Here is a 24,589-nt window from a genome sequence, read left to right on the forward strand (position 1 = left end):
GCTTGTCACTATTGGAATTAGTACACCAGCGCAAGTGTGTGCTTGTCACTATTGGAATTAGTACACCAGCGCAAGTGTGTGCTTGTCACTACTGGAATTAGTACACCAGTGCAAGTGTGTGCTTGTCACTATTGGAATTAGTACACCAGTGCAAGTGTGTGCTTGTCACTATTGGAATTAGTACACCAGCGCAAGTGCCTCCTCAATCAGAGTTCCAATGGGGGCCGCCCGGCACTAGCAACAGCCAATAAACAAGTGAAGTCAGTGCAGTATGTCAGGCTGTGCTTGGTCCTTTGTGAGTGAGAGATGGTGCCTGGTACTGGTCATACCCAAGTGAAAGGCAACAATTGGAACAATTAGTCAGGCTCCCAAGAGAATCTAATCCCAAGAGTGTCTAATATTACTAGTTAAAATTCTAGAGAGGTTGGCCAGCACAAACATTATCTCAATGAAAGTGCCAGATACCAGGCCGATATTAACACTCACAGTGAAGCCAGGTTTACAAATTAAAGGGGTGTAGATACAACAGATAGTGTGAATCTTTTCTCCTTGTCAGATGTATCTATAACCAGAGGACATGGGTTTAAGGTAAGAAGTTGGAGACTTGTGTGGCACAGTAGAACACAAGTAATGCTACTAAAGTACCAACTGTAAGACTGGGAGTGCGATTCCCACTTCTGTCTGTAAGGAGTTTGTGGGTTCGTCCCAGGACAGCGCAGGTTTCCTCCCACATTCCAAAGATGTACGAGTTAGGGTTAGTGTCTTGTGAGCATGCTATGTTGGCGCTGGAAGCATGCCCCCAGCACAATCTTTGCTGATTTTACTGAATGTTTCATGCACATGTGACAAACAAAGCTGAACTTTCTTTGGGAAAGGACTTTTCACCGGTGGATGAGTGCAATCTGAAACTGTCAGAGCTGGCGGTGGAGGCAGAGACTCTCACAACGTTTAAAAGTATTTAAATGAGCTCTTGAAATGTCGAGCCAGAGAAGACGGGAGATTGCGCCGGGACTGAGATTGGTATGGACAGGAGTTGATTTTTTAAAAATTAATTTAGCAATTCATCGTGGAATAGGCCCTTCCAGCCAGCAACCCTGAAAACCTCTTGAAGGCTAGACTGGACCACAGGGATATAGGGTGCAGTACCAGTTCCACAACTGCTTCATTAGTAAACACGAGGAAATATGCAGATACTGGAAATTCAAACAACACACACAAAATGCTGGTGGAACACAGCAGGCCAGGCAGCATCTATAGAGAGAAGCACTGTCGATGTTTCGGGCCGAGATGAAGTCCTGACAAAAGGTCTCGGCCCGAAACGTCGACAGTGCTTCTCCCTATAGATGCTGCCTGGCCTGCTGTGTTCCACCAGCATTTTGTGTGTGCTGCTTCATCAGTAAAACTAGGTTTGTTGCCCTTTGCAACAAGCCCATTAAATTTTTGTGAACTATTTTTATTTAGAGATACAACATGACAACACACTCTTCTGACCCAACGATCTCAAGCTGTCCAATTACAGCCATGTCACCAATTAACCTACTAACCCATACATTTTTGGAATACAGGAAGAAGCCGAAGCACCCAGAGGAATCCCACATGGTCACAGGAAGAATGCAAGCTCCTTACAAACAGCAGCCAGAATTGAGCCGAAGCCACCGGTGCTATAATAGTGTTAAACTAACTGCTGTGCACCATGCTGCCCCAAATCTTGTTTAGAAGCTAAATTGTCAGGCAGGGGAAAACATTATGAAAACTATGACAATCCAAGAACTGCCAACCGGAGAGGTTTGTGACTGAGTGGTCGTGGCATTCTTGGAGAGGCACTATGCCAAAACATGTTAATATCTGACATTCTTGCATTTGTTCCCATGTTGAATTTACTCAATGAGGAACAGAACATTTTGTCCAGGCTGCCTGCTTATCATCTGACTCATCAAACTGTGCAATGCCTGAACATTGGTCACATGAGTCAATGAGTTCAGCACTGTTTCATCCCGTGACCCCACCTTGGCCGGAAGTACCTGGCTCCACAGATATAACGCTCATGGAAAGCAGCAGGTTTAGCAAACACAGTGCATGGTCTCTCTCACACACACAGGATAAGCAAGGAAGCAAAAAAAAAATTACACACACTTGTCCTGAACTGGAATCATATTCATACAAAAAATGGAAAATAGAACCACACGTACATTGAAATCGAAATGCTCACACAAGATGACTCATACTCTTACACATACACACAAATAGAAACGTTTACAAAAACACACTGATGGCCAGAAAATTAATACATAATTGGAAACATACTTGTGCTCTGCCACATGCAGGAATGGAAACATGTTCATAGACACAAAACTGAAATGGGAAGAGACATTCACACAGAGAATCTTCTCCTCGCTAACATAGTCACTCAGACATAGAAACATCCTTAAAAACAGCCACATACTGAAATGGAAACATGCTTATATATGCAAGTTCACAGAGACAAAGTTAACATTTCAGATTCAGGACTTTATGGACAAAGAACATTCGTCTTCAGAAGCATTGAAGGCATAGAAAACATGGATGAGGTGGACCAAAAGGAATATCTTTGACAGGGCGAGATCAAATGGGGACAGTTTAAAACATATTTAACCAGGACTGGACAAACACAGTGAATGTCAAGACCTTGGGAAGTTTTGTGGAATAAAGAGATCGAGGGGTATAACTATATAATTCTTTGAAAATGGTGACTATGGTAGACAATGTGATTAAGGTAATCCGTAACTTAAGGTGATCCTTAATTTCATTGGTTGGGGTGCTGAATACAAGAGTTGGGACATTATCAAAAAGGGTGTATACAGGACTGAGGGTGTTACACTGAATGTGCGCAGAATATAGAGTAAGGCAAATGATCTCGTACCGTAGTTACAGATCGGCATGTTTGACATTCTGGGCATCACTGAACCGCGGCTGAAAGATTACAGCTGGGAGCTTAATGTCCAAGGATACATACTGTATTGAAATAACAGGCCAGGATGAACTGGCTCTGTTGGTAAAACAAAATCATTAGAAGGAGGTGACATAGGGTCAGGTGGTGTTGAATCATTGTGGGTAGGGCTAAGGAAATGCAAGAGTAGAAATCCACTGATGGGAGTTATATGCAGATCCCCAAACAGTAGTAAAGATGTAGTCTACAAATTACGAGGGAGATAGAAAGTACATGTCAAGGGCAATGTTACAATACTCATAGATTTCAATACATAGGTTAATTGGGAAAATCAGGTTAGTGCTGGATCACAAGAGGTCTATTTCTAGAAAGCCTTTCAAATGGCTTTTTAGACCAGCTCATGCTGAGTCCACTAGAAGATCAGCTATTCTGGATTGGGTGCTGTGCCATGAAGTTATTAGAGAGCTTAAGGTAAAGGAACTCTTAGGGGAAAGTGATCATATGATAGAATTCATCCTACAATTTTTAAAGGAGAACCTAAAGTCAGATGTATCAGCATTACAGTAAAGCTATATACATCCCAAAGTAGTAGTATTCTAAAGGCATGATGACATAACCGTGGCTTACAAGAGAAGTCAAAGCCACATAAAAGCCAAAGAGAGGGCATATAACGGAGCAAAAACTATTAGAGGATTGGGAAGCTTTTAAAAACCAACACAAGGTAACTAAAAAAAGTCGAATAATGAAGAGGTGGAATCCGAAAGTAAGCTAGTCAACATTAAAGAGGATACCAAAAGTTTCTTCAAATATTAAAAAAAAAGAGTAAAAAGAGGCAAGAATAGATGCTGGACCACTGGAGAGGTAGTAATGAGGGGCAAGGAAATGGTGGTTGAACTGAATAAGTATTTTGCATCAGTCTTCACTGTGGAAGACACTAACAATATGCTGGAAGTTTGAGTGTCAGGTGGCAGAAGTCTGTGAAGTTGCCCTTTCTAGGGAGAAGGTTCTTGGGAAACTGAAAAGTCTGAAGGTAGACAAGTCATCTGGACTGATGATCCAGGGTTCTGAGGGGGGTGGCTGAAGAGATTGTGGAGGCATTAGCAATGATCTTACAAGAATCAATCGATCCTGGCATGGTTCTGGAGGACTGGAAAGTTGCAAATGTCACTCAAGTCTACAAGAAGAAAGGCAGGAGAAAGGAAATTATAGGCCAGTAGTTGGGAAGATGTTGGGAGTTGATTGTTGTTTTGGGGCACTTTTAGAAGCACATGCCAAAATAGGCCATTGCCAGCATGATTTCTTGAAGGGAAAGTCTTGCCTGACAAATATGTTGGAACTCTTTGAAGAAATAACAAGCAGAATAGACAAAGGAGCATTGGTGGATGTTGTGTGCTTAGATTTTCAGATCTTTGACAAGGTACCACATATAAGGCTGCTTAAGAAGAGCCCATGGCATTACAGGAAAGGTACTAGCATGGATAGAGCATTAGCTGATTGGCAGGACACAAAGAGTGGGAATAAAGGGAGCTGTTTCTGTTTGGCTGCTGCTGACTAGGGGTGCTCCACAGAATCTGTGTTGGGACTTCAACAAGCTGATAAGGAAGGCGGGCTCTGTCGTGGGCAAAGTACTGGAGAGTTTAACATCGGTAGCTGAGCGAAGGGCGCTGAGTAGGCTACGGTCAATTATGGAAAACCCTGAACATCCTCTACATAGCACCATCCAGAGACAGAGAAGCAGTTTCAGCGACAGGTTACTGTCGATGCAATGCTCCTCAGACAGGATGAAGAGGTCAATACTCCCCAATGCCATTAGGCTTTACAATTCAACTGCCAGGACTTAAGAACTTTTTTAAAGCTATTATTAATGCTTTTTGAGTTAGTGATTTAGATGCATATCATATTATTACTGAGTTAAGTATTGTATGTAATGAGTTTTTGCTACAACAAGTGTATGGGACATTGGAAAAAATGTTGAATTTCCCCATGGGGATGAATAAAGTATCTATCTATCTATCTTCTTTTTACATTATGTGTCAATAATTTGGATGAAGGAATTGATGGTTTTGTGGTCAAGTTTGCAAACAATAGGTGGAGGAGCTTTGAGGAAGTAGAGAGGTTATAGAAGGACTATATAGCCTATACAGAAGCCTATAGAAGATCTGGAGAATGGGCAAAGGAGTGGCAAATGGAATACAGAGTCTGGAAGTGTATGGTCATGCATTTTGGTAGAAGAAATAAAATGGCAGACTATTTTGTAAAGGGAGAATAATCTGAGGTGCAAAAGGACTTGGGAGTCCTAGTGCAGGATTCCCTAAAGATTAATTTGCAGGATGAGTCTGTGGTGAGGAAGGCAAATGTAATGTTAATATTCATTTCAAGACAACTAGAATATACAAGCAATTATGTAATATTGAGGCTTTATAAAGCATTGGTGAGGACTCATTTGGAGTATTGTGAGCAGTTTTGGGCTCCTTATTTAAGAAAGGATATGCTGACATTGCAGAGGGTTCAAAAATGATTCTGGGATTGGAAGGCTTGTCACATGTGGAGTGTTTGATGGCTCTGAGCCTCTACTCAATACAATTCTGAACAATGATGGATGACTTCATTGAAAGCTAGTGGATGTTGAAAGGCCTCAATAGAGTGGATGTTTCTTATAGTGGGGGAGTATAAGATCAAAGGACACAGCCTCAGAAACCAGCAGTGTCCTTTTAGAACAGAGATGAGGACGAATTTCTTTAGACAGAGAGTGGTGAATCTGTGTAAATTGTTGCCATGGGTGGCTGTGGAGGCCAAGTCATTGGTAAGGTTAAGGCACAGACTGATATATTTTTGATTTGTTAGGGCCTGGAGGAATAAAGGAAGAAGACAGGAGATTGGGGCTGAGAGGGAAAATGGATCAGCCATGATGAAATGGTGGAGCAGACTCGATGAACTTATGGTCTAAAATGATGATATGCAGATAGTGGTTGGTTCTAGTAGACTCCAATCTAAGTTGGAGAATTTAATATTGAATCCATAAGGCTGCAACATAACCAACAGAAGATAAGGAGCCCTTCCTCCAGCCTGCACTGAGTGCCATTGGAACAGTACAAGGAGTCACGACAGAAAGGACGTAGTGAGAGTTGGATGGTGAAACCAGATGCTTAAGATCAGTCCTATAGACTAAAGAGGCGCTCCACAATGTCACCAAGTTTGTGCTTGGCTTCGCCAGTGCAGTTGACTCGTTTCATGTGGAAGGACTGTTTGGATCACTAATGGTGGTAAGATATGAAAGAACAGTTGTTTCTTCTCTTACTGTTGTATGGGAAAGTATGATAAGACTAGCAGAGATAAGTGTAATGGAAGAGTGGAACACACATCAGGTAGCAGAGCCTTGTTGAAACTAGCAGAAATGGTAGAGGATGGATATGGACACTTGGGGGCTGGAAGTTGGGGGAAATGGTTGAGATGCGATGGAGTGCTCTGTCTATGCTGATAGAGGGGAGCCACTGCTTAGGAAGATGAAGACATTTCAAGTCACCAGTGCAGATTATTCTTTAGATGTGTTAAGTATTATTACCTCTAGATGACAGTAAAACTCTGGTAATTTGCTATCCATTTATTTATTTTTTTTAATAACTGAGATACAGTGCAGCCCTTTGAGCAGAGCTGCCCAGCGATTTAACCCTAGCCTAATCACGGATAATTTACTAAGGACAATTAACCTGGGTGGAGGGGAGAACGTTCAAACTCCTTACAGTGACAGGGATTGAACCGGTGTGCTACCATGCTGCCCATGGAAAACCCGTACAGGTATGCGTTGCTTAGCGTCCCATCGCATACACCGTACATCCGTGGTCCCGATCGGAGAACGTGACGTAGTGATGTAGCCAACCAAAAACTGTTTACATAAAAGTTTAAAAAGTGAAAAAAATTAAAACGTTTAATAAAAATAAAACTTTAAAAATAAAAAAAAATTGTGTATGTATTATAGCGTACAGTATGCAGTTTTAGTGTAAGTTCTTGGCTATTTAGTCAATACGGGTACATTACAGTACAGTACAGCGATACTCGATATAGGTTCACAAAGTATATAATAGTGTGTTCCACCAGCATTTTGTGTGTGTTGTTAGCATTTGCCACATTCCTGTTCACTCACTGGAAATTTGGTTCCAACATTCCCTGGTTCTGATGCTCCTCTGAAACCTATCAGGACACTGGATCCCAAACTTTCTTTAAACTTACTCAATTCAACTCAAAACTTATAATAATGTTGTGTAATAGCTAAAAGATGTGAGTTAATATTATTCAATAGTCCAGAAAATCTGCTGCTCAATAAAGTCCTGAACATGTTGGATTATCAGAGTTTTACAGTACTTACTGCTTTACTCATCTGCAAGACACCTTGTGAATTCCCCAGCCCTTTTGTCTAAATCAATTTCTTTCTTAAACTCACCTGGCTCCTTTCACTCTGCAGGGCTCTGATCCCCATGTTGCTTTTGGAGAAACAAGACACAAATAAACACACACGCAGACAGAAAGAAATATATACGCAAATGTTCACACAATGACACTGAAACACAGCAATGCAGAAACCACAGGAATGCACGCACAGCTTCAGAGAAATGGAGAGTACACACACACAGTGACATGTAGGAGATATAGAAACTTGCACACTTGCACACCAACAAAATGAAAACAGGATCACACTTTCTTTCTCTCTCTCTCACACACACACACACAGAAATAGTCACAAGCTCACAGCCTGACTTAGAAATACGATCATATCATGATCTCACAGTTGTACAACTACACATATGCACACATCACCACCAGCCCTGTCTCCACACACACACGGCAAATGTTTGACAGGCAAGAAAGGAAACAAGTAAATGCAATCCTATCCCACTGGGCATAGGAGGAATAAGACGGTGGCAGGGTAGCTTAGCAATTGGTGTAACGTTATTACCGTGCTGACTGTAAGATCAGAGTTCAATTCTACACGGACAACAAGCTGGAGGAACTCAGCAGGTCGGGCAGCATCCGTGGAAAAGAGCAGTCAACGTTTCGAGCAGAGACCCTTTGTCAGAGTTCAATTCCTGCTGCTGCTGCCTGTAAGGAATGAGTATGTTTTCCCATGACTGCATGGATTTCCTCCAGGTGCTCCAGCTTCCTCCCACATTCCAAAGATGTACGGAAGCATGCAGGCTGCCCCCAGCACAATCCTTACTGATTTGATTTGACACAAACAATGCATTTTTGATATACATGTGACAAATAAAAGCCAATCTTTAATTTTTAACCACAGTGTGGCCAAACATATCAAAAGGCTGCAAACAGATCAAGGAGGGGACGAACAAATAGTACATGAAAGGATAAACTACCATATTGCAGAAAGAAGGATTAACCCCTCCATAAGTTCACACATTTTCAAATCATTATTAATCATATAGATATCACCAACATCAAAGATGATCCTTTATTTATTTAGCGAAACAGAGCAGATTAGGCCCTTCAACCCATGCCGCCCAGAAACCCCCAACAATCCTGATTTAACCTTAACCTATCCACAATAACCAATTAACCTACTTGGTACACTTTTGGACTGTGGGATGAAACCAGAGCAGCTGGGGAACCCACTTATTCTCTTACAGACCACAGTGGTATCGAACTCCCAACTCTGGGCATCCCAGCTGAAATAGCATTGTGCTAACTGTTATGCTACTGTGGTACACACATATGTAATAAGAAACTTACTTATATAAATAATATCACAAGACACTTTATAAGAGAAATGAGCTTAAAACTTCCCCAGCAGTACCTGCTGTTTGTAATCAGAACAAGTTAAACTGATCATTAAGGATCAGTGCCTCTTGCACAAGAGTTAAGAACGAACCAGTCAGCAGTCATTCACGGAATGTAAACAGCAGACTGGGACTGACCCCAAGGTCACCCTGCTGCTCCCAGCCTTTACTCATTTATTTCACAACAGTGAACACGTTATCAATACATCAGGAAAACAAATGCACTGCAGGAATGAGATTGCAGGACGTCCCCATTATCAACCCCTGGAGACATAGGTGATGGAAAGTCAGACTTCATTAATGTGACAGGCGTAAATCACAAGGATACCTTGTGGAAACCATGCTGAGGTTAACATTATAAAGCTTTGTAATTGCTGGTAGGGTGGATTGAGAGAATTAGGGGGTCAGACCTTGGCCAATCAGCTCACAATTTCATAGAAGGGGGCAAGGAAACCTGGAGCCACCTTCCCTAAGAGTAGGGATGTCAGACACCTTTCACAGCGGAGACTAACAGGTTTACCAAGTCAGCATAGAATCAGAATGTAGCAAATGGAATTAAGATGCAGGACAGCTGCGATCTAAAAGAATAGTGGAAAAGGCTCACAGAGCTGAAAGGTTAACATTCCTTTCCTTTAAAGGAGAAGAATTCATCAAATCTGAATTTGCTGTCATCCTCTAATGGACTACCATCCTACTACACTCTCAGTCCCACGAACACAGCTCTTTGCAATTACAAGCTGGAATATGCCAAATGAGAATATACTGATGTGGAGTCAGACACAAACATATTTAAGAGAATGAACACGCAGTATCACTCTGAAAGATGGAATAGGATCACTCATGCCCCTAACCCCAATGGGAACAGACCACAGCACAGAACGTTAAGCATGAAACTTCAGAGAAGCGGTGGACTGGCAGATCCCTTTATATCCAACCACTCAGACAAAATCGTGGTGATACAGCAGGAGTTCATGGAAATGCCAGCTCCAGAGGACCCAGAATCTGACTGCAGACACTATCGCTGTTCACATCTGCCCCTTGCTGGCAATCCTTTTTGAACACTCCAAGAGGGCATTATGAATGTCTTTGGCACAGGAGATCTGTGACTTGATCATACTGAGGTACTGAGTGTATGACAGACTCTCTGTCTGCACTGTGTCAGGCTTGGTTGCAGTGGGAACCAGGTTGGGCGAGTGTTTAGCACTGTCAATGCTCTGGGATAGACATTCGAAAGCCAGCCTCTGCAAAGGAAGAGACACAGTCAGTGACAGAAGAAAGACCATAAGACATAGGAGCAGAATTAAGTCATTTGGCTCATCAAATCTGCTCTGCCATTTGATCAAGGCTGATATATTATCCTCCTCAACCCCATTCACCAGCCCACCCCATAACCTTTGACACCCTTACTAATCAAGAACCTATCAGCCTCTGTTTTAAATATATCCAATGACCTGGCCTCCACAGTCAACAAGGACAACAAATTTCACAGATTCACGACCCTCTGGCTGAAGAAATTCTTCCTCATACCTGTTCAAAATGGATGTCCCTCTATTCTATGCCCTCTGTTCCAGAACTCTCCCACCACAGGAACTCCCACTACAGGGAAGCATCTTCTTCATGTTCACTCTGTCTAGGCCTTTCAATATTCAATAGGTAGCAATGAGATTCAGCCCCACTCTTAACTTCAGTGAGTACAGGCCCAGAACCATAAAATATTCCTCATATGTTGGCTATTTTATTCCCAAGGTCATTCTCATGAACCTTCCTGTGGTGGAGTGACACAAGGACCACAGGCTTGTCCATCACGGTTACCCTTGCAGCTTGAGTACTATACTGTTCAGACTGAAACCACTGGACAGAGTATGAATCTTGCAGACACTTCTCCCTGGAACTGATCAGAAAATCAACAATCATATAGCTTAGAAAAATAGAGAGCTATGCGGTAGGGAAATTCTAGGCAATTTCTAGAGTAGGTTACGTGGTCGGCACAACACTGTGGGCCGAAGGGCCTGTAATGTGCTGTAGATTTCTATGTTCTATATTCTAATCAGCTGATCAGGGAGAAAACTCCATTTTGCAAGTCCGCTAAAATTTGGGTTGCAATGATTTGGGTTGTCTGAAATTAAAAGAGCCAGTGCATGAAATGAATAACAGCAGAGGGGAGCAAGGTGGAAAGCCACATCAATAGAAGTAGAGGGTTTCCAACTTCAGTTGTACTCACCAGACACAGTTCCACCTGGTCACACAGAGCGTAGAATTCCTCTAAACTCTTATCGAAGCGCTGCAGTGCAGTATCACTGCTCTTCCTGTAGGGTAAAGGATAACATCTGTTACTAACTGAAATCAGAACACACAGTTAGCTGGGTAGAGATAATTCCCTCCCTCTGCTTCAGTCCTTATTCTACTCAATGACAAAAGGAGTTGTAGGACCAGCTTCAAAATCCTATACCTTAAGATCCAGAAAAATAAAGAAATCTGAGCTTTTATTGCAAATATCTAGATGCAGAATTTTCTTACTCAATTCACAAAACATTGAAAGTAAAAGGTATACTAGGGAACAATCAGCATCAGTAAAAATACAACTCTGCCATATATGGTTGTATGTTTCACATACAGCATAGGCCAACAAACCAATAGATCTGCTCCAAGGTCCAGCTAACCATCCCCTCCCATACTGTATAGCCCTCCATCTTCTATCATCCATGAGCCTATCTAAGAATTTCTTAAATGTATCTGCCTTTACCACCAACCCTGGTAGTGCGTTCCATGCACCTACCACTCTCTGTGCACAAAAGCTTACCTCGAACATCCCTCCTATACTTCCAATTACCTTAAAATAGTGCGTAAAATAATGGAAATAATTAGCTATTTCCACCCTGGGAAAAAGATCCTAGCTGCCCCCTCTATCTATGCCTCTTTATCACCTCTCTGAGGTCACCTCTCATGCTCCTTTGCTCCAGAGGTAAGACTGAGCTTACCCAACCTATCCTCATAAGACATGCTCTCTATCGCAGCCAGTATCCATGTAAATCCTTTCCCTCCGCCTAAAGCTTTTACATCCTTCTCATCCTAATGAGCAGACCATCTGTTACCATTGGTTCTAACCTCTAAGGTTTAAGTCACACCATCAAATAAATATTACCAAATGGTTCAGCAGCATGAAATACATAAAATAAAAATATTTTACAACAAGTTTCTGCATGTTTGTTTCAGAAAATAAAGGAATGAATTTATTCTGTCTACATTGCGAACATCCAAGAGGTAGTAGCAATGGCTGAGGTTACACCAGTCTCTGCCATTGCTTTCATACTTGCTTCTAGGTTCTTCAGCCTGAAACTGGTTTCAGAGCAACCAGCAAACTGTTTTTGATTTTAATGTTGTTGTTCCAGATTACAATGTCTTTACACTAGTCAGCTGAATCTTGAGCTGTAGGATTTTGAAGTAAAGTTATTTTGGTAACTCCAGCTCTCCTGACCCCAAAAAGAAAGTTGAGGTAGAAAGGTGGAATACATACAAGCACGTCCTACTGAATTCGGCAACTCTACCACCCGAACATCCAGTCTTTCTTCCTCCCCACATAAAAATGTCTTCGGTGCTTTGATACCCACCTCATAAAGCAGATTTCAGATGTTACTTTTATCGTTCCCTTTTGCTGGGCAAAAAGATTGAAAGTCCCTATTTTCCTCTCTCCCACTCCAGTTGCTCTTAGCTTGAGAAACTGCTTCTCCCGTTAATTCACTATTCAGTCCATGCTGATGGTTCAATGGACAGGAAGCTTTACTCTGTATCTAATACAGGTATCTCCTCCCCTGGGAGTGTGTGATGGTTTTACACACAGAGAGCTTTATGCTATCTCTATCACAACCTATCTCTGCCTTAACAGAACAATCCAGAGGGACCTGTAAAATCATTGGGAGGTTTTGTCTTTTATTCATGTGTTGGGATGTTGGCATTACCCTAATGAGGCCAGCATTTACTCCCCAATTATGCCATTAGGCTTTACAATTCTACCTCCAGGACTTAAGAACTTTTTAAAAGCTATTAATGCTTTTTGAGACGGTGATTTAGATGCATATCATATTTTTTTTTACTGAGTTAAGTATTGTATGTAATTAGTTTTGCTACAGCAAGTGTATGGGACATTGGAAAAAAAGTTGAATTTCCCCATGGGGATGAATAAAGTATCTATCTATCTATCTATTTACTGGCCAAAGGAATTAAAACTATTTACCTGAATTGATGGTATCTAAGTAATATGAACACTATGCTGACTAACCAACTACATCATGCTCATTTATCCTATCTCGCCTGCAAAGTTGATGCAAAGTTAGGTTTCACGTAAACTGAAACCAGTGTGTTGTTCCACTAAACGGGCACTCGGCAGCTGCAAACGCCCTTATTCCATTCACAAATAGGAGCAGGCATTGATCAAAAGTGCAATACTCACTGTCCATTATCAATAGTTGTGTTTTGGGACAAGTTTTGAGCTGCAATCCTCATTAGATTCTAAAAGGTAAACATAAACATCAATGTAACATAAAGCATCAGACACAAGATACTCAGCAAATGCTGGAGATTTAGAGGAACAAACACAAAATGTTTGCAGGTTCAGGCAGCATTTATGTAAATAAATAACCAGTCAATGCTCTAGGCCAATACCCGTCATCAGAACTGGAAAGGATTTGGGAAGATGCCAAAATAAAAATTAAACAGCTTTAATAGAAAATTCCTGCCAGTGAATAAAGAATTTATTTTATTGACATGACTGTCTAAATTTGGAAATCACCTTTGAAATGGTTCTTTCCATTTCATATCAGGAATCAGATCACACACACACACGAAAATACACACAGTGGTCACTATATTAGGCACCATTCGTGGAGCTCATCCACTTCAAGGTTCAACATGTTGGCATTCAGAGATCCTCTTCTGCACACCACTGTTGTAATGTGTAGTTATTTGAGTTACTGTTGTCTTCCCGTCAAAACCAGTCTGGCCATTCTCCTCTGATCTCTCTCATTAATGAGGCAGTTTTGCCCACAGCTACTGCTCACTGGATTTCTTTTTTTGTTTTTTTGCACCTTTCTCTGAAACTCTAGGGACTGTTGTGTGTGAAAATCCCAGATCAGCAGTTTCTGAGATACACCAACAATCATTCCATGGTCAAAGTCACTTATCATGTTTCTTCCCCATTCTGATGTTTGGGCTGAACAACAACTGAACCTTTTGACTATGTCTGCATGGAGTTGCTGCCGCATGATTGGCTGATTAAATATTTGCATCAACCAGCAGTGTACAGACGTATCTAATAAAGTGACCACTGAATATATTATATAGTCAGAAGTCTATTAGAGTAATTGAGATACATGCAGAGAAATGAGTGCTTCAACCCAATTTATCCTGTGATGCCTATTTACGCCAAACCCACTTACACCATAGGACCATAAAATATAGGAGAAGCAGGCCATTCGGCCCATCAAGTCTGCTCCGCCATTCAGTCATGGACTGATCCAATTCTTCTAGTCATCTCCACTCCCCTGCCATCTGCCCATACCCTTTGATCCCCTGGCTAATTAAGAATTTATCTATCTCTGCCTTAAATGCACCCAATGACTTGGCCTTGCCTACATTAAGCCAATCCTGCATTACTCCTTTCCTATCCAAGGACTTGTCCAAATGCCTTTTTAACATTGTAATTATACCTGCAAATTCTTGAGGTAAATATAAACACCAATGAGGGAAAATACTTGACGTTTATTGAAATACGGTACAACGTGGAATAGGCCCTATCGGCCCTTTGAGCCACACCACCCAGCAACACCCGATTTAACCCTGGCCTAATCACAGGACAACTTACAATGAGCAATTAATCTACTAACTACACTGGTCTTTGGGCTATGGGAGGAAGTTGAAGCACAAACACAAAACCCACACAATCTACGGGGAGTATGTGGGTTTTGCAGATGACATTGGAATTGGAGATAGCAGAGATACTTAATGAATACTTTGCTTCAGTATTCACTACAGGAAAGGACCTTGGTGATTGTAGGGATGATTTACAGCGGATTGCAAAGCTTGAGCATATAGACATTAAGAAAGATGATGTGCTTGAGCTTTTGGAAAGCATCAAGATGGATAAGTCTCCGGGACCAGATGAGATGTACTCCAGGCTACCGTGGGAGGCAAGGAAGGAGATTGCTGAGCCTCTGGCATCATCAATGGGGCAGGAGAGGTTCTGGAGGATTGGAGAGTTGCAGGTGTTGTTACCTTATTCAATAAAGGGAGTAGAGATAGCCCAGGAAATTACAGACCAATGAGTCTTACATCAGTAAGCTGATGTAAAAGTTCCTGAGAGGCAGGTTTTATGAACATTTGGAGAGGCATAATATGATTAGGAATAGTCAGCATGGCTTTGTCAAAGGCAGGTCATGCCTTACAAGCCTGACTGAATTTTTTGAGGATATGACGAAACACATTGATGGAGGCAGAGCAGTAGATGTAGTGTATGTGGATTTCAGCAAGGCATTTGATAAGGTACCCCATGCAAGGCTTATTGAGAAAGTAAGGAGGCATGGGATCCAAGGGGACATTGCTTTGTGGATCCTGAACTGGCTTGCTCACAGAAGGCAAAGAGTGGTTGTAGACAGGTCACATTCTGCATGGAGGTCAGTGACCAGTGGCGTGCCTCAAGGATCTGTTCTGGGACCCCTTCTCTTCGTGATTTTTATAAATGACATGGATGAGGAAGTAGCGGGATGGGTTAGTAAATTTGCTAATGACACAAAGGTTGGGGGTGTTATGGATAGTATGGAGGGCTGTCAGAGATTACAGCGTGACATCGATAAGATGCAAAACTGGGCTGAGAAATAGCAGAATGGAGTTCAACCCAGATAAGTGTGAAGTGGTTCATTTTGGTAGGTCATTTTGGAATTCTTCGGCAGTTTGAACGGGGCACGACTGCGCAAGTGTGTGATGGTCAGCCTCTGAGATCAGCAGGAGAGCTTAAAAAGCGAGCAGATTAACGGAGCAGATGACGTAGTAGTGGGTGACAGAGTAGAGGGAGACACAGTAGGAATGCTTTGGCTCGAGAGGCTTCGGTGAGTAGAGGTTGAGGACGAGCTTGCTCCCATTCAAGTAAGGCTGGGTAAACTCCTTTAATTAATCGGATTAGCTTAGGAGTAGGTAATGGAGGCAGCAGTTAGGGCAGTCAAGTGCTCCGTTTGCAGTATGTGGGAAGTCAGGGTGAGCACAATTGTCCCTGATGACTACACCTGTAAAAGTTGCATCCAGCTGCAGCTCCTGACAAACCGAGTTAGGGAACTGGAGCTGGAGCTGGATGAACTTCGGATCATTCAGGAGGCAAAGGCAGAGATAAACAGGAGTTACAGGGAGATCGTCACCCCAAAAAGTCAGGAGGTAGGCAGCTGGGTGACTGTCAGGAGAGGGAAGGGGAATAGACAGAATGAGCAGAGCACCCCTGTGGCCATTCCCATCAATAATAAGTTTACCGTTTTGGATACTGTTGGTGGGGATGACCTACCAGGGATAAATTGTAGTGGTTGCGTCTCTGGCACCGAGACTGGACCCTCAACTCAGAAGGGAAGGAGGGACAAGAGGAGAGCAGTAGTGATAGGGAATTCGATAGTTAGGGGGACAGATAGGAGGTTCTGTGGAAGAGATCGAGAATCCCGGATGGCCTGTTGCTTCCCTGGTGCCAGGATCCGTAATATCTCAGATCGAGTTCTCAGTATTCTCAACAGGGAGGGTGAGTAGCCAGATATCATGGTCCATGTAGGGACCAATGATGTGGATAGGAAGGAGGTCCTGCAAAGAGAATTTAGGGAGTTAGGTACAGTGTTGAAAGACAGAACCTCCAGGGTTGCAATCTCAGGATTGTTACCCATGCCACGTGCTAGTGAGGCTAGAAATAGGACGATAATGTAGCTAAATACGTGGCTAAGGAGTTGGTGCAGGACGGAGGGCTTCATGTTTCTGGACAAATGGGCCTTGTTCCAGGGAAGGTGGGACGGGTGGCACCTGAACTGGAGGGGGACTAACATCCTTGTGGGAAGGTTTGCTAGTGCTGCTCTGGGGGGGAGGGGAGGGGTGTTTAAACTAGATTTGCAGGGGGAGGGGAACCAGAGTGTGAGAGCAGATTGTGAGGTGGAGGAGGATAAAGGTCATGCAAGAGCTGCAAGTACAGTGCATGGAGTAAAGCCAGATCCAGCATATAAAGAGGCTTTAAGGGAAGAGAAACAGAATAAAGGGTGTAAAGGTAGTAAAGTAGAAGGGCTAAAGTGTGTGTACTTCAATGCAAGAAGCATCAGGAACAAAGGTGATGAACTGAGAGCTTGGATACATACTTGGAATTATGATGAGGTGGCCATTACAGAGACTTGGCTGGCAACAGGGCAGGAATGGATTCTCAATATTCCTGGATTTCAGTGCTTTAAAAGGGATAGAGAGGGGGGAAAGGGGAGGAGGGGTGGCATTACCGGTCAGGGATACTATGACAGCTACAGAAAGGGTGGGTAATGTAGCAGGATCCTCTTTTGAATCAGTATGGGTAGAAGTCAGGAACAAGAAGGGAGCAGTTACTCTATTGGGAGTATTCTATAGGCCCCTGGTAGCAGCAGAGATACCAAGGAGCAGATTGGGAGGCAGATTTTTGGAAAGGTGCAAAAATAACAGGATTGTTATCATGGGTGACTTTAACTTCCCTCATATTGATTGGCACCTGATTAGTTCCAATGGTTTAGACGGGGCAGAGTTTGTCAAGTGTGTCCAGGACAGATTCCTGTCACAATATGTTGAAAGGCTGAATAGGGGGAATGCCATACTAGATCTAGTATTAGGTAACAAACCGGGTCAGGTCACAGATCTCTCAGTGGGTGAGCATCTGGGGGACAGTGATCACTGCTCCCTGGCTTTAACATTATCATAGAAAAGGATAGAATCAGAGAGGACAGGAACATTTTTAATTGGGGAAGGGCAAATTATGAGGCTATAAGGCTAGAACTTGGGGGTGTGAATTGGGATGATGTTTTTGCAGGGAAATGTACTATGGACATGTGGTCGATGTTTAGTGATCTTTTGCAGGATGTTAGGGATAAATTTGTCCCAGTGAGGAAAATAAAGAATAGTAGGGTAAAGGAACCATGGGTGACAAGTGAGGTGGAGAATCTAGGCAGATGGAAGAAGGCAGCATACGTAAGGTTTAGGAAGCAAGGATCAGATGAGTCTATTGAGGAATATAGGGTAGCAAGAAAGGAGTTTAAGAAAGGGCTGAGGAGAGCAAGACGGGGGCTTGAGAAGGCCTTGGCGAGTTGGGTAAAGGAAAACCCCAAGGCCTTCTTCAATTATGTGAAGAACAAAAGGATGACAGGAGTGAAGGTAGGACCGATTAGAGATAAAGGTGGGAAGATGTGCCTGGACGCTGTGTTACGAATGTGCCACAACTCTGAGGGGCCAAAGGGTACAAAGTAGCCCCCTCCTTTTTGAGAATCGCAAGATCGCTATTAATTCAGGTCTGGGACTCAGGTAATGAGAGAGAATCCTCAAGGTTTGTGGAATGTGTCCTGGCCCCTCAGCGATACAAAGCCACGGATAACGGCCATTGTCTCTTGGAGACGGAATTGTGTATTGAGTACTGTACTATTCATTGAAGCCCTCAGGGAATGACCAGAGTGGGCTGGTTGAGGGATTGCATCATCCCAACCTGACTGACATCTGAGACCCCGTGAGTAAGGATAAAAGAGGGTCTGGTGAACAACCCCTTTAGACGCACCAGGAGAAACGCTAGAAATCCCGTGACAGCGTTTAATAGCGACAGCCGGTGGGGGCCCGCGTGCGTCCTTTTCCATTTGCCAAGGAATTGGCGGGCCTTACCACGGAAGAACGGCTTTAGCTAAAAGGAGAAACCAACACCAACGGAACTCTGGAAGGATCGACATCATAAAAAGGAAAAGCTGGCAAGTTCTAAAAATCTGTCTTTTGACTCTGACAAAAGGCTGCAGCCTGAATGAACTTGAGTGAGTTTTATATTTCCATCGGACAATACATTATCCCCTAGACAACGATAGAGATAATAATCTTATTGATTATTATTATACCCGCACTTTTAGATCTAGTATTGACAACGTATAGTATCTGTATGTTTGCATTGATATTATTTTTGTGTATTTTTACCAATAAATACTGTTAAAATAGTACCATCAGACTTCAACGGACCTCTATCTTTGCTGGTAAGTGACCCAGTTACGGGGTTCGTAACAGGAAGTGAGCGAGGTCCTCAATGAATACTTCTCTTCGGTATTCACCAATAAGAGGGAACTTGATGACGGTGAGGACAATATGAGTGAGGTTGATGTTCTGGAGCATGTTGATATTAAGGGAGAAGAGGTGTTGGAGTTGTTAAAATACATTAGGATGGATAAGTCCCCGGGGCCTGACGAAATATTCCCCAGGCTGCTCCAAGAGGTGAGGGAAAAGATTGTTGAGCCTCTGGCTAGAATCTTTATGCCCTCGTTGTCCACAGGAATGGTACCAGAGGATTGGAGGGAGTTGAATGTTGTCCCCTTGTTCAAAAAAGGTAGTAGGGATAGCCTAAGTAATTGTAGACCAGTGAGCCTTATGTCTGTGGTGGGAAAACTGTTGGAAAAGATTCTTAGAGCTAGAATCTCTGGGCATTTAGAGAATCATGATCTGATCAGGGACAGTCAGCATGGCTTTGTGAAGGGCAGATTGTTTCTAACAAGCCTGATAGAGTTCTTTGAGGAGGTGACCAGGCATATAGATGAGGGTAGTGCAGTGGATGTGATCTACATGGATTTTAGTAAGGCATTTGACAAGGTACCACACGGTAGGCTTATTCAGAAAGTCAGAAGTCATGGGATCCAGGAAAGTTTGGCCAGCTGGATTCAGAATTGGCTTGCCTGCAGAAAGCAGAGGGTCGTGGTGGAGAAAGTACATTCGGATTGGAGCGTTGTGACTAGTGGTGTCCCACAAGGATCGATTCTGGGACCTCTACTTCTCTTGATTTTTATTAATGACCTGGATGTGGGGGTAGAAGGGTGGGTTGGCAAGTTTGCAGACGACACAAAGGTTGGTGGTGTTGTGGATAGTGTTGAGGATTGTCGAAGATTGCAGAGAGACATTGATAGGGTGCAGAAGTGGGCTGAGAAGTGTCAGATGGAGTTCAACCCGGAGAAGTGTGAGGTGGTACACTTTGGAAGGACAAACTCCAAGGCAGAGTACAAAGTAAATGGCAGGATACTTGGTAGTGTGGAGGAGCAGAGGGATCTGGGGATACATGTCCATAGATCCCTGAAAGTTGCCTCACAGGTAGATACAGTAGTTAAGAAAGCTTATGGAGTGTTAGCTTTCATAAGTCAAGGGATAGAGTTTAAAGAGTCACAGGGTAATGATGCAGCTCTATAAAACTCTGGTTAGGCCACACTTGGAGTACTGTGTCCAGTTCTGGTCGCCTCACTATAGGAAGGATGTAGAAGCATTGGAAAGGGTACAGAGGAGATTTACCAAGATGCTGCCTGGTTTAGAGAGTATGGATTATGATCAGAGATGAAGGGAGCTAGGGCCTTACTCTTTGGAGAGGAGGAGGATGAGTGGAGACATGATAGAGGACACAAGATATTAAGAGGAATAGATAGAGTGGACAGCCAGCACCTCTTCCCCAGGGCACCACTGCTCGATACAAGAGGACATGGCTTTAGGGTAAGGGGAGGAAAGTTCAAGGGGGATATTAGAGGAAGGTTTTTTTACTCAGAGAGTGGTTGGTGCGTGGAATGCACTGCCTGGTTCAGTGGTGAAAGCAGATACACTAGTGAAATTTAAGAGACTACTAGACAGGTATGTGGAGGAATTTAAGGTGGAGGGTTATATGGGGGGGCAGGGTTTAAGGGTCGGCACAACATTGTGGACCAAATGGCCTGTATTGTGCTGTATTGTTCTTTGTTCTTAGAAAAACAGAGGGCTCTGTAGTAGGGAAATTCTGGGCAGTTTCTATAGTAGCGTACATCGTCGGCACAACATTGTAAGCCGAAGAGCGTGTAATGTGCTGTAGAAATTCTATGTTCTATATTCTTCTATATTCTTGTTATCTAGAATCTATTTCCTTTAGTGGAGGGATCAAAACCAGGAGCCAAGGCTTTAATGTAATAATAAGGGAAGACAAGGATTTTTTTTTCTTCTGGGAGGATGGAAGTCTGGAATTCATTCTGCCATGTGCAGAAGTTCGCTGATGACACGGCCATAGTGGGGTGTGTCAGGAATGGACAGGAGGAGGAGTATAGGAAACTGATACAGGACTTTGTGATATGGTGCAACTCAAACTACCTGCGTCTCAATATCACCAAGACCAAGGAGATGGTGGTGGACTTTAGGAGATCTAGGCCTCATATGGAGCCAGTGATCATTAATGGAGAATGTGTGGAGCAGGTTAAGACCTACAAGTATCTGGGAGTACAGTTAGACGAGAAGCTAGACTGGACTGCCAACACAGATGCCTTGTGCAGGAAGGCACAGAGTCGACTGTACTTCCTAAGAAGGTTGGCGTCATTCAATGTCTGTAGTGAGATGCTGAAGATGTTCTATAGGTCAGTTGTGGAGAGCGCCCTCTTCTTTGTGGTGGCGTGTTGGGGAGGAAGCATTAAGAAGAGGGACGCCTCACGTCTTAATAAGCTGGTAAGGAAGGCGGGCTCTGTCGTGGGCAAAGTACTGGAGAGTTTAACATCGGTAGCTGAGCGAAGGGCGCTGAGTAGGCTACGGTCAATTATGGATAACTCTGAACATCCTCTACATAGCACCATCCAGAGACAGAGAAGCAGTTTCAGCGACAGGTTACTATCGATGCAATGCTCCTCAGACAGGATGAAGAGGTCAATACTCCCCAATGCCATTAGGCTTTACAATTCTACCGCCAGGACTTAAGAACTTTTTAAAAGCTATTATTAATGCTTTTTGAGATAGTGATTTAGATGCATATCATATTTTTTACTGAGTTAAGTATTGTATGTAATTAGTTTTGCTACAACAAGTGTATGGGACATTGGAAAAAAGTTGAATTTCCCCATGGGGATGAATAAAGTATCTATCTATCTATCTAAAGTGTGCTGCTGACAGAAACCCGTAACATCACTTGATATATACTTTAAGTATCTGTTTATCCATATAGTCCATGAATCCACAGGGTAACAGCGACACAAATATATAAAACAGGAGCAAGAATAGATCATTGTGTTTTTTGGGCTGTTCAGTACGATCATAGCTGATTTTTACTTCAGTACCCTGTTCCTGATTTCCACCCAAAATAATCCTCATACAGTAGCTTTGTTAAAGTCAATTTTGCTTTTACAAACTTTGTCCAATTTGATTTCGAAATGTTTCGTTTTAACATTTCTTACAGCAGAGTCTAGACTTTCCACAATTACTGTCACATCTTTCCAATCACATCCAGTTCCATGGGTCAAGCGAATCACGAACTGACGTTATGTGGATTAGGAACTTAATCAAACAATTAGAAAATATGATACCAGAAATAAACGCCTGCGAATGTAAACGCGTCAATAAAAAATAAAATTCTGATACCTGACCTAAACGGTACAGATCTTTACCACCTCCAGCTCCGACAGATCTGTTGACCACAGAATAATAATGAACTTTGGTCGCCACGGACTCAAAGCTTGACGCCGAGTACCGAGGTCCTGAGATCCCCTGATCCTATAAATCGGCCCAAATGACGACAAGCCAGTACCTGTAGCGAGTCCTTCAGTTGTGGGATCAGCAGCTTGAACTTGGCCACAGGGTCGTCCTGCTGCTGAGCTTGTTGTTGTTGCTGCTGCTGGGCGAGCGCCGGCTGACCTGCCTGAGCCTGAGCCTGAGCCTGAGCCTGGGCCTGGGCCTGGGCTTGGGCTTGGGCCTGTGCCGCCGCCAGTTGCTGCGCCTGAACGAGCTGCTGCTGGGCCTGAGCCGCCGCCAACTGCTGCTGTTGATTCATCGGTGCCGCCATCTTCAGAAGCTCCGACCGTCACCCCATCACCCGCCCGTGGGAAGCCTAACGCTGGCGACCATTGGCTGGTCTGGACGTCAATCAATCCTCCAGCCGACTCTCTATGCTGATTGGCCCTCACGGGCCGTCATGTCGGTGGGACACGCAAGGCTGCGCAGGCGTGAGTGCACGCTCGTCTTGCAGAAGTGAACCACGTGGTTACAGAGCAACCGCTGCCCTGTTCCCCAGATAGTCATTGTCTTGTGAGATTGACTGGTTTGATAGGATGCCTGCAAATTGAGCTTTAATGGTCACCCCGATTACAGCATTGGCAGAATCAGGAGTGATTGTGGACGGGGGGAAATGAACTGAGGAACAGTCAATCTCAGCTCCGGATTTCAGTTCCTTGGTCCATGACTGTCTGATCTGGAATCGTGCTGGATAGGGTATTTTCATTGCAGCAATTGCTTTATTAGGCATGTAAAGTTTGACCTTTCTCATTCAGTGTGGAATTGACAAATACCCAGCTCCGATGCCAGTCCTTAATAACCAACCCGAAGCTGAAGAAATGCAGTTATTATCCATGCTCAAATCTTCTATCACATCTTGTGAATGTTCTTTGCCTCCCAAACCTTTTGCATCTTAGCGTGTTCACGTTGAGGCTGAGCTTTGCGGTATGAATTCCACACATGTGTAATAAAACAAAAATATTTCCAGTAACTATACTTTCAAGAGTCTTGCACATTACAATTCAAATTTGTTTATTTTGCCTGATTGTCTTAACTTTATAAGACCCATGTTCCTCCTAACTAATCCATTTTCACTTCACCCATATTATTCCCAAGGAAAGCTCAAAGATGCTTAAGCCAACCACTCCCTCCCTATCCATCCACTATGTCTATTCCCCAAAAACCTTTGATACCTTTATTTTCTATGGACTCGCTCATCTCTCCTGTCCATATCCCCCTTTTCAGGTCTCTCTCCACAGCTTATTCTTCCACTTTTTCTACCCTGATTCCTTCCCCAACAGCATCCAAGGATCGTTACCAATATTTTTTTCTCCCCTTATTGTTGCTAGGCTTAACTTTTCCACCAGTAACAGCATGGAAGTTGCCCAGGTAAGCAGTCACTACTTCCAATTATGGTTGCACAAATATTGCCACTCTCCAGTAGTGCACAATCAGAAAATGTCTGGAAAGCATGCAAATCAAGCATCATCTGCAGAAAGGGAAACAGTTAATACTTAAGATTCTTCCTTAGAATTGGGATTAGAGATACAGTAGCTAATTTTAATTTTGCAAATAGATGGAAGGGATTGCAAGGACAATGGGAATCTTGGGTACAGTTGCCATGGTATGTGTAAATTAGATCTGAATTAATTCTGAAAGAAGTTTTTTTCATATTAAAGCAAACCTAACGAACAAATTGTCTTTAAATATGCATATTGATCTTCAAAGCTGGGGCTGGCTCTGTTACTTCCAAGTCTCAGGCATTTGTTGTTATGAGACTAAACTGCTTCTAGGTTGGAAATATATTTGTTATGTGCGTGAATTTATAGAACAAATCTGATCAATTGTCAATATCAATTCCCTTCAGATAGCCGCATCAGGGAAGTATTGAATACACCCATATGCATCAAATGGGATTGTTAGAAACTTAAGTGATAATACAAATACAGGAGCTATGTCCCTAACAAAATGAATAATCAGACAATTGGTGTAAACAAGTGAATGGTATCAACAGGTAGGTAGAGTTTGCGTCATCACAAAGAAGGCATGACACCAAACTTTCCTAGAACTTTGCATAGATTCAGCATGTCACCAAAAGCTTTGACATGTATCGACAGTACTCTAACTGGCTGCATCACGGCAT

The 24,589-nt window shown here is 43.0% G+C and overlaps 1 protein-coding gene across 1 annotated transcript; it reads right to left on the reverse strand.

Moving 5' to 3' along the window:
* Positions 1–8,358: 8,358 nt before the first annotated feature.
* med29 (mediator complex subunit 29) lies at positions 8,359–23,182 on the reverse strand. The gene is made up of 4 exons (XM_073029025.1): positions 22,484–23,182; positions 13,160–13,218; positions 10,934–11,018; positions 8,359–9,953 (listed from the first exon to the last, which is right to left on the reverse strand). Exons 1-4 carry the CDS (start codon positions 22,736–22,738, stop codon positions 9,738–9,740), a joined length of 615 nt encoding a protein of 204 aa, XP_072885126.1. The 5' UTR covers positions 22,739–23,182; the 3' UTR covers positions 8,359–9,737.
* Between the last annotated feature and the right edge of the window lie 1,407 nt (positions 23,183–24,589).

Source organism: Hemitrygon akajei, chromosome 25, assembly GCF_048418815.1.
Source record: "Hemitrygon akajei chromosome 25, sHemAka1.3, whole genome shotgun sequence".
NCBI lineage: Eukaryota > Metazoa > Chordata > Chondrichthyes > Myliobatiformes > Dasyatidae > Hemitrygon > Hemitrygon akajei.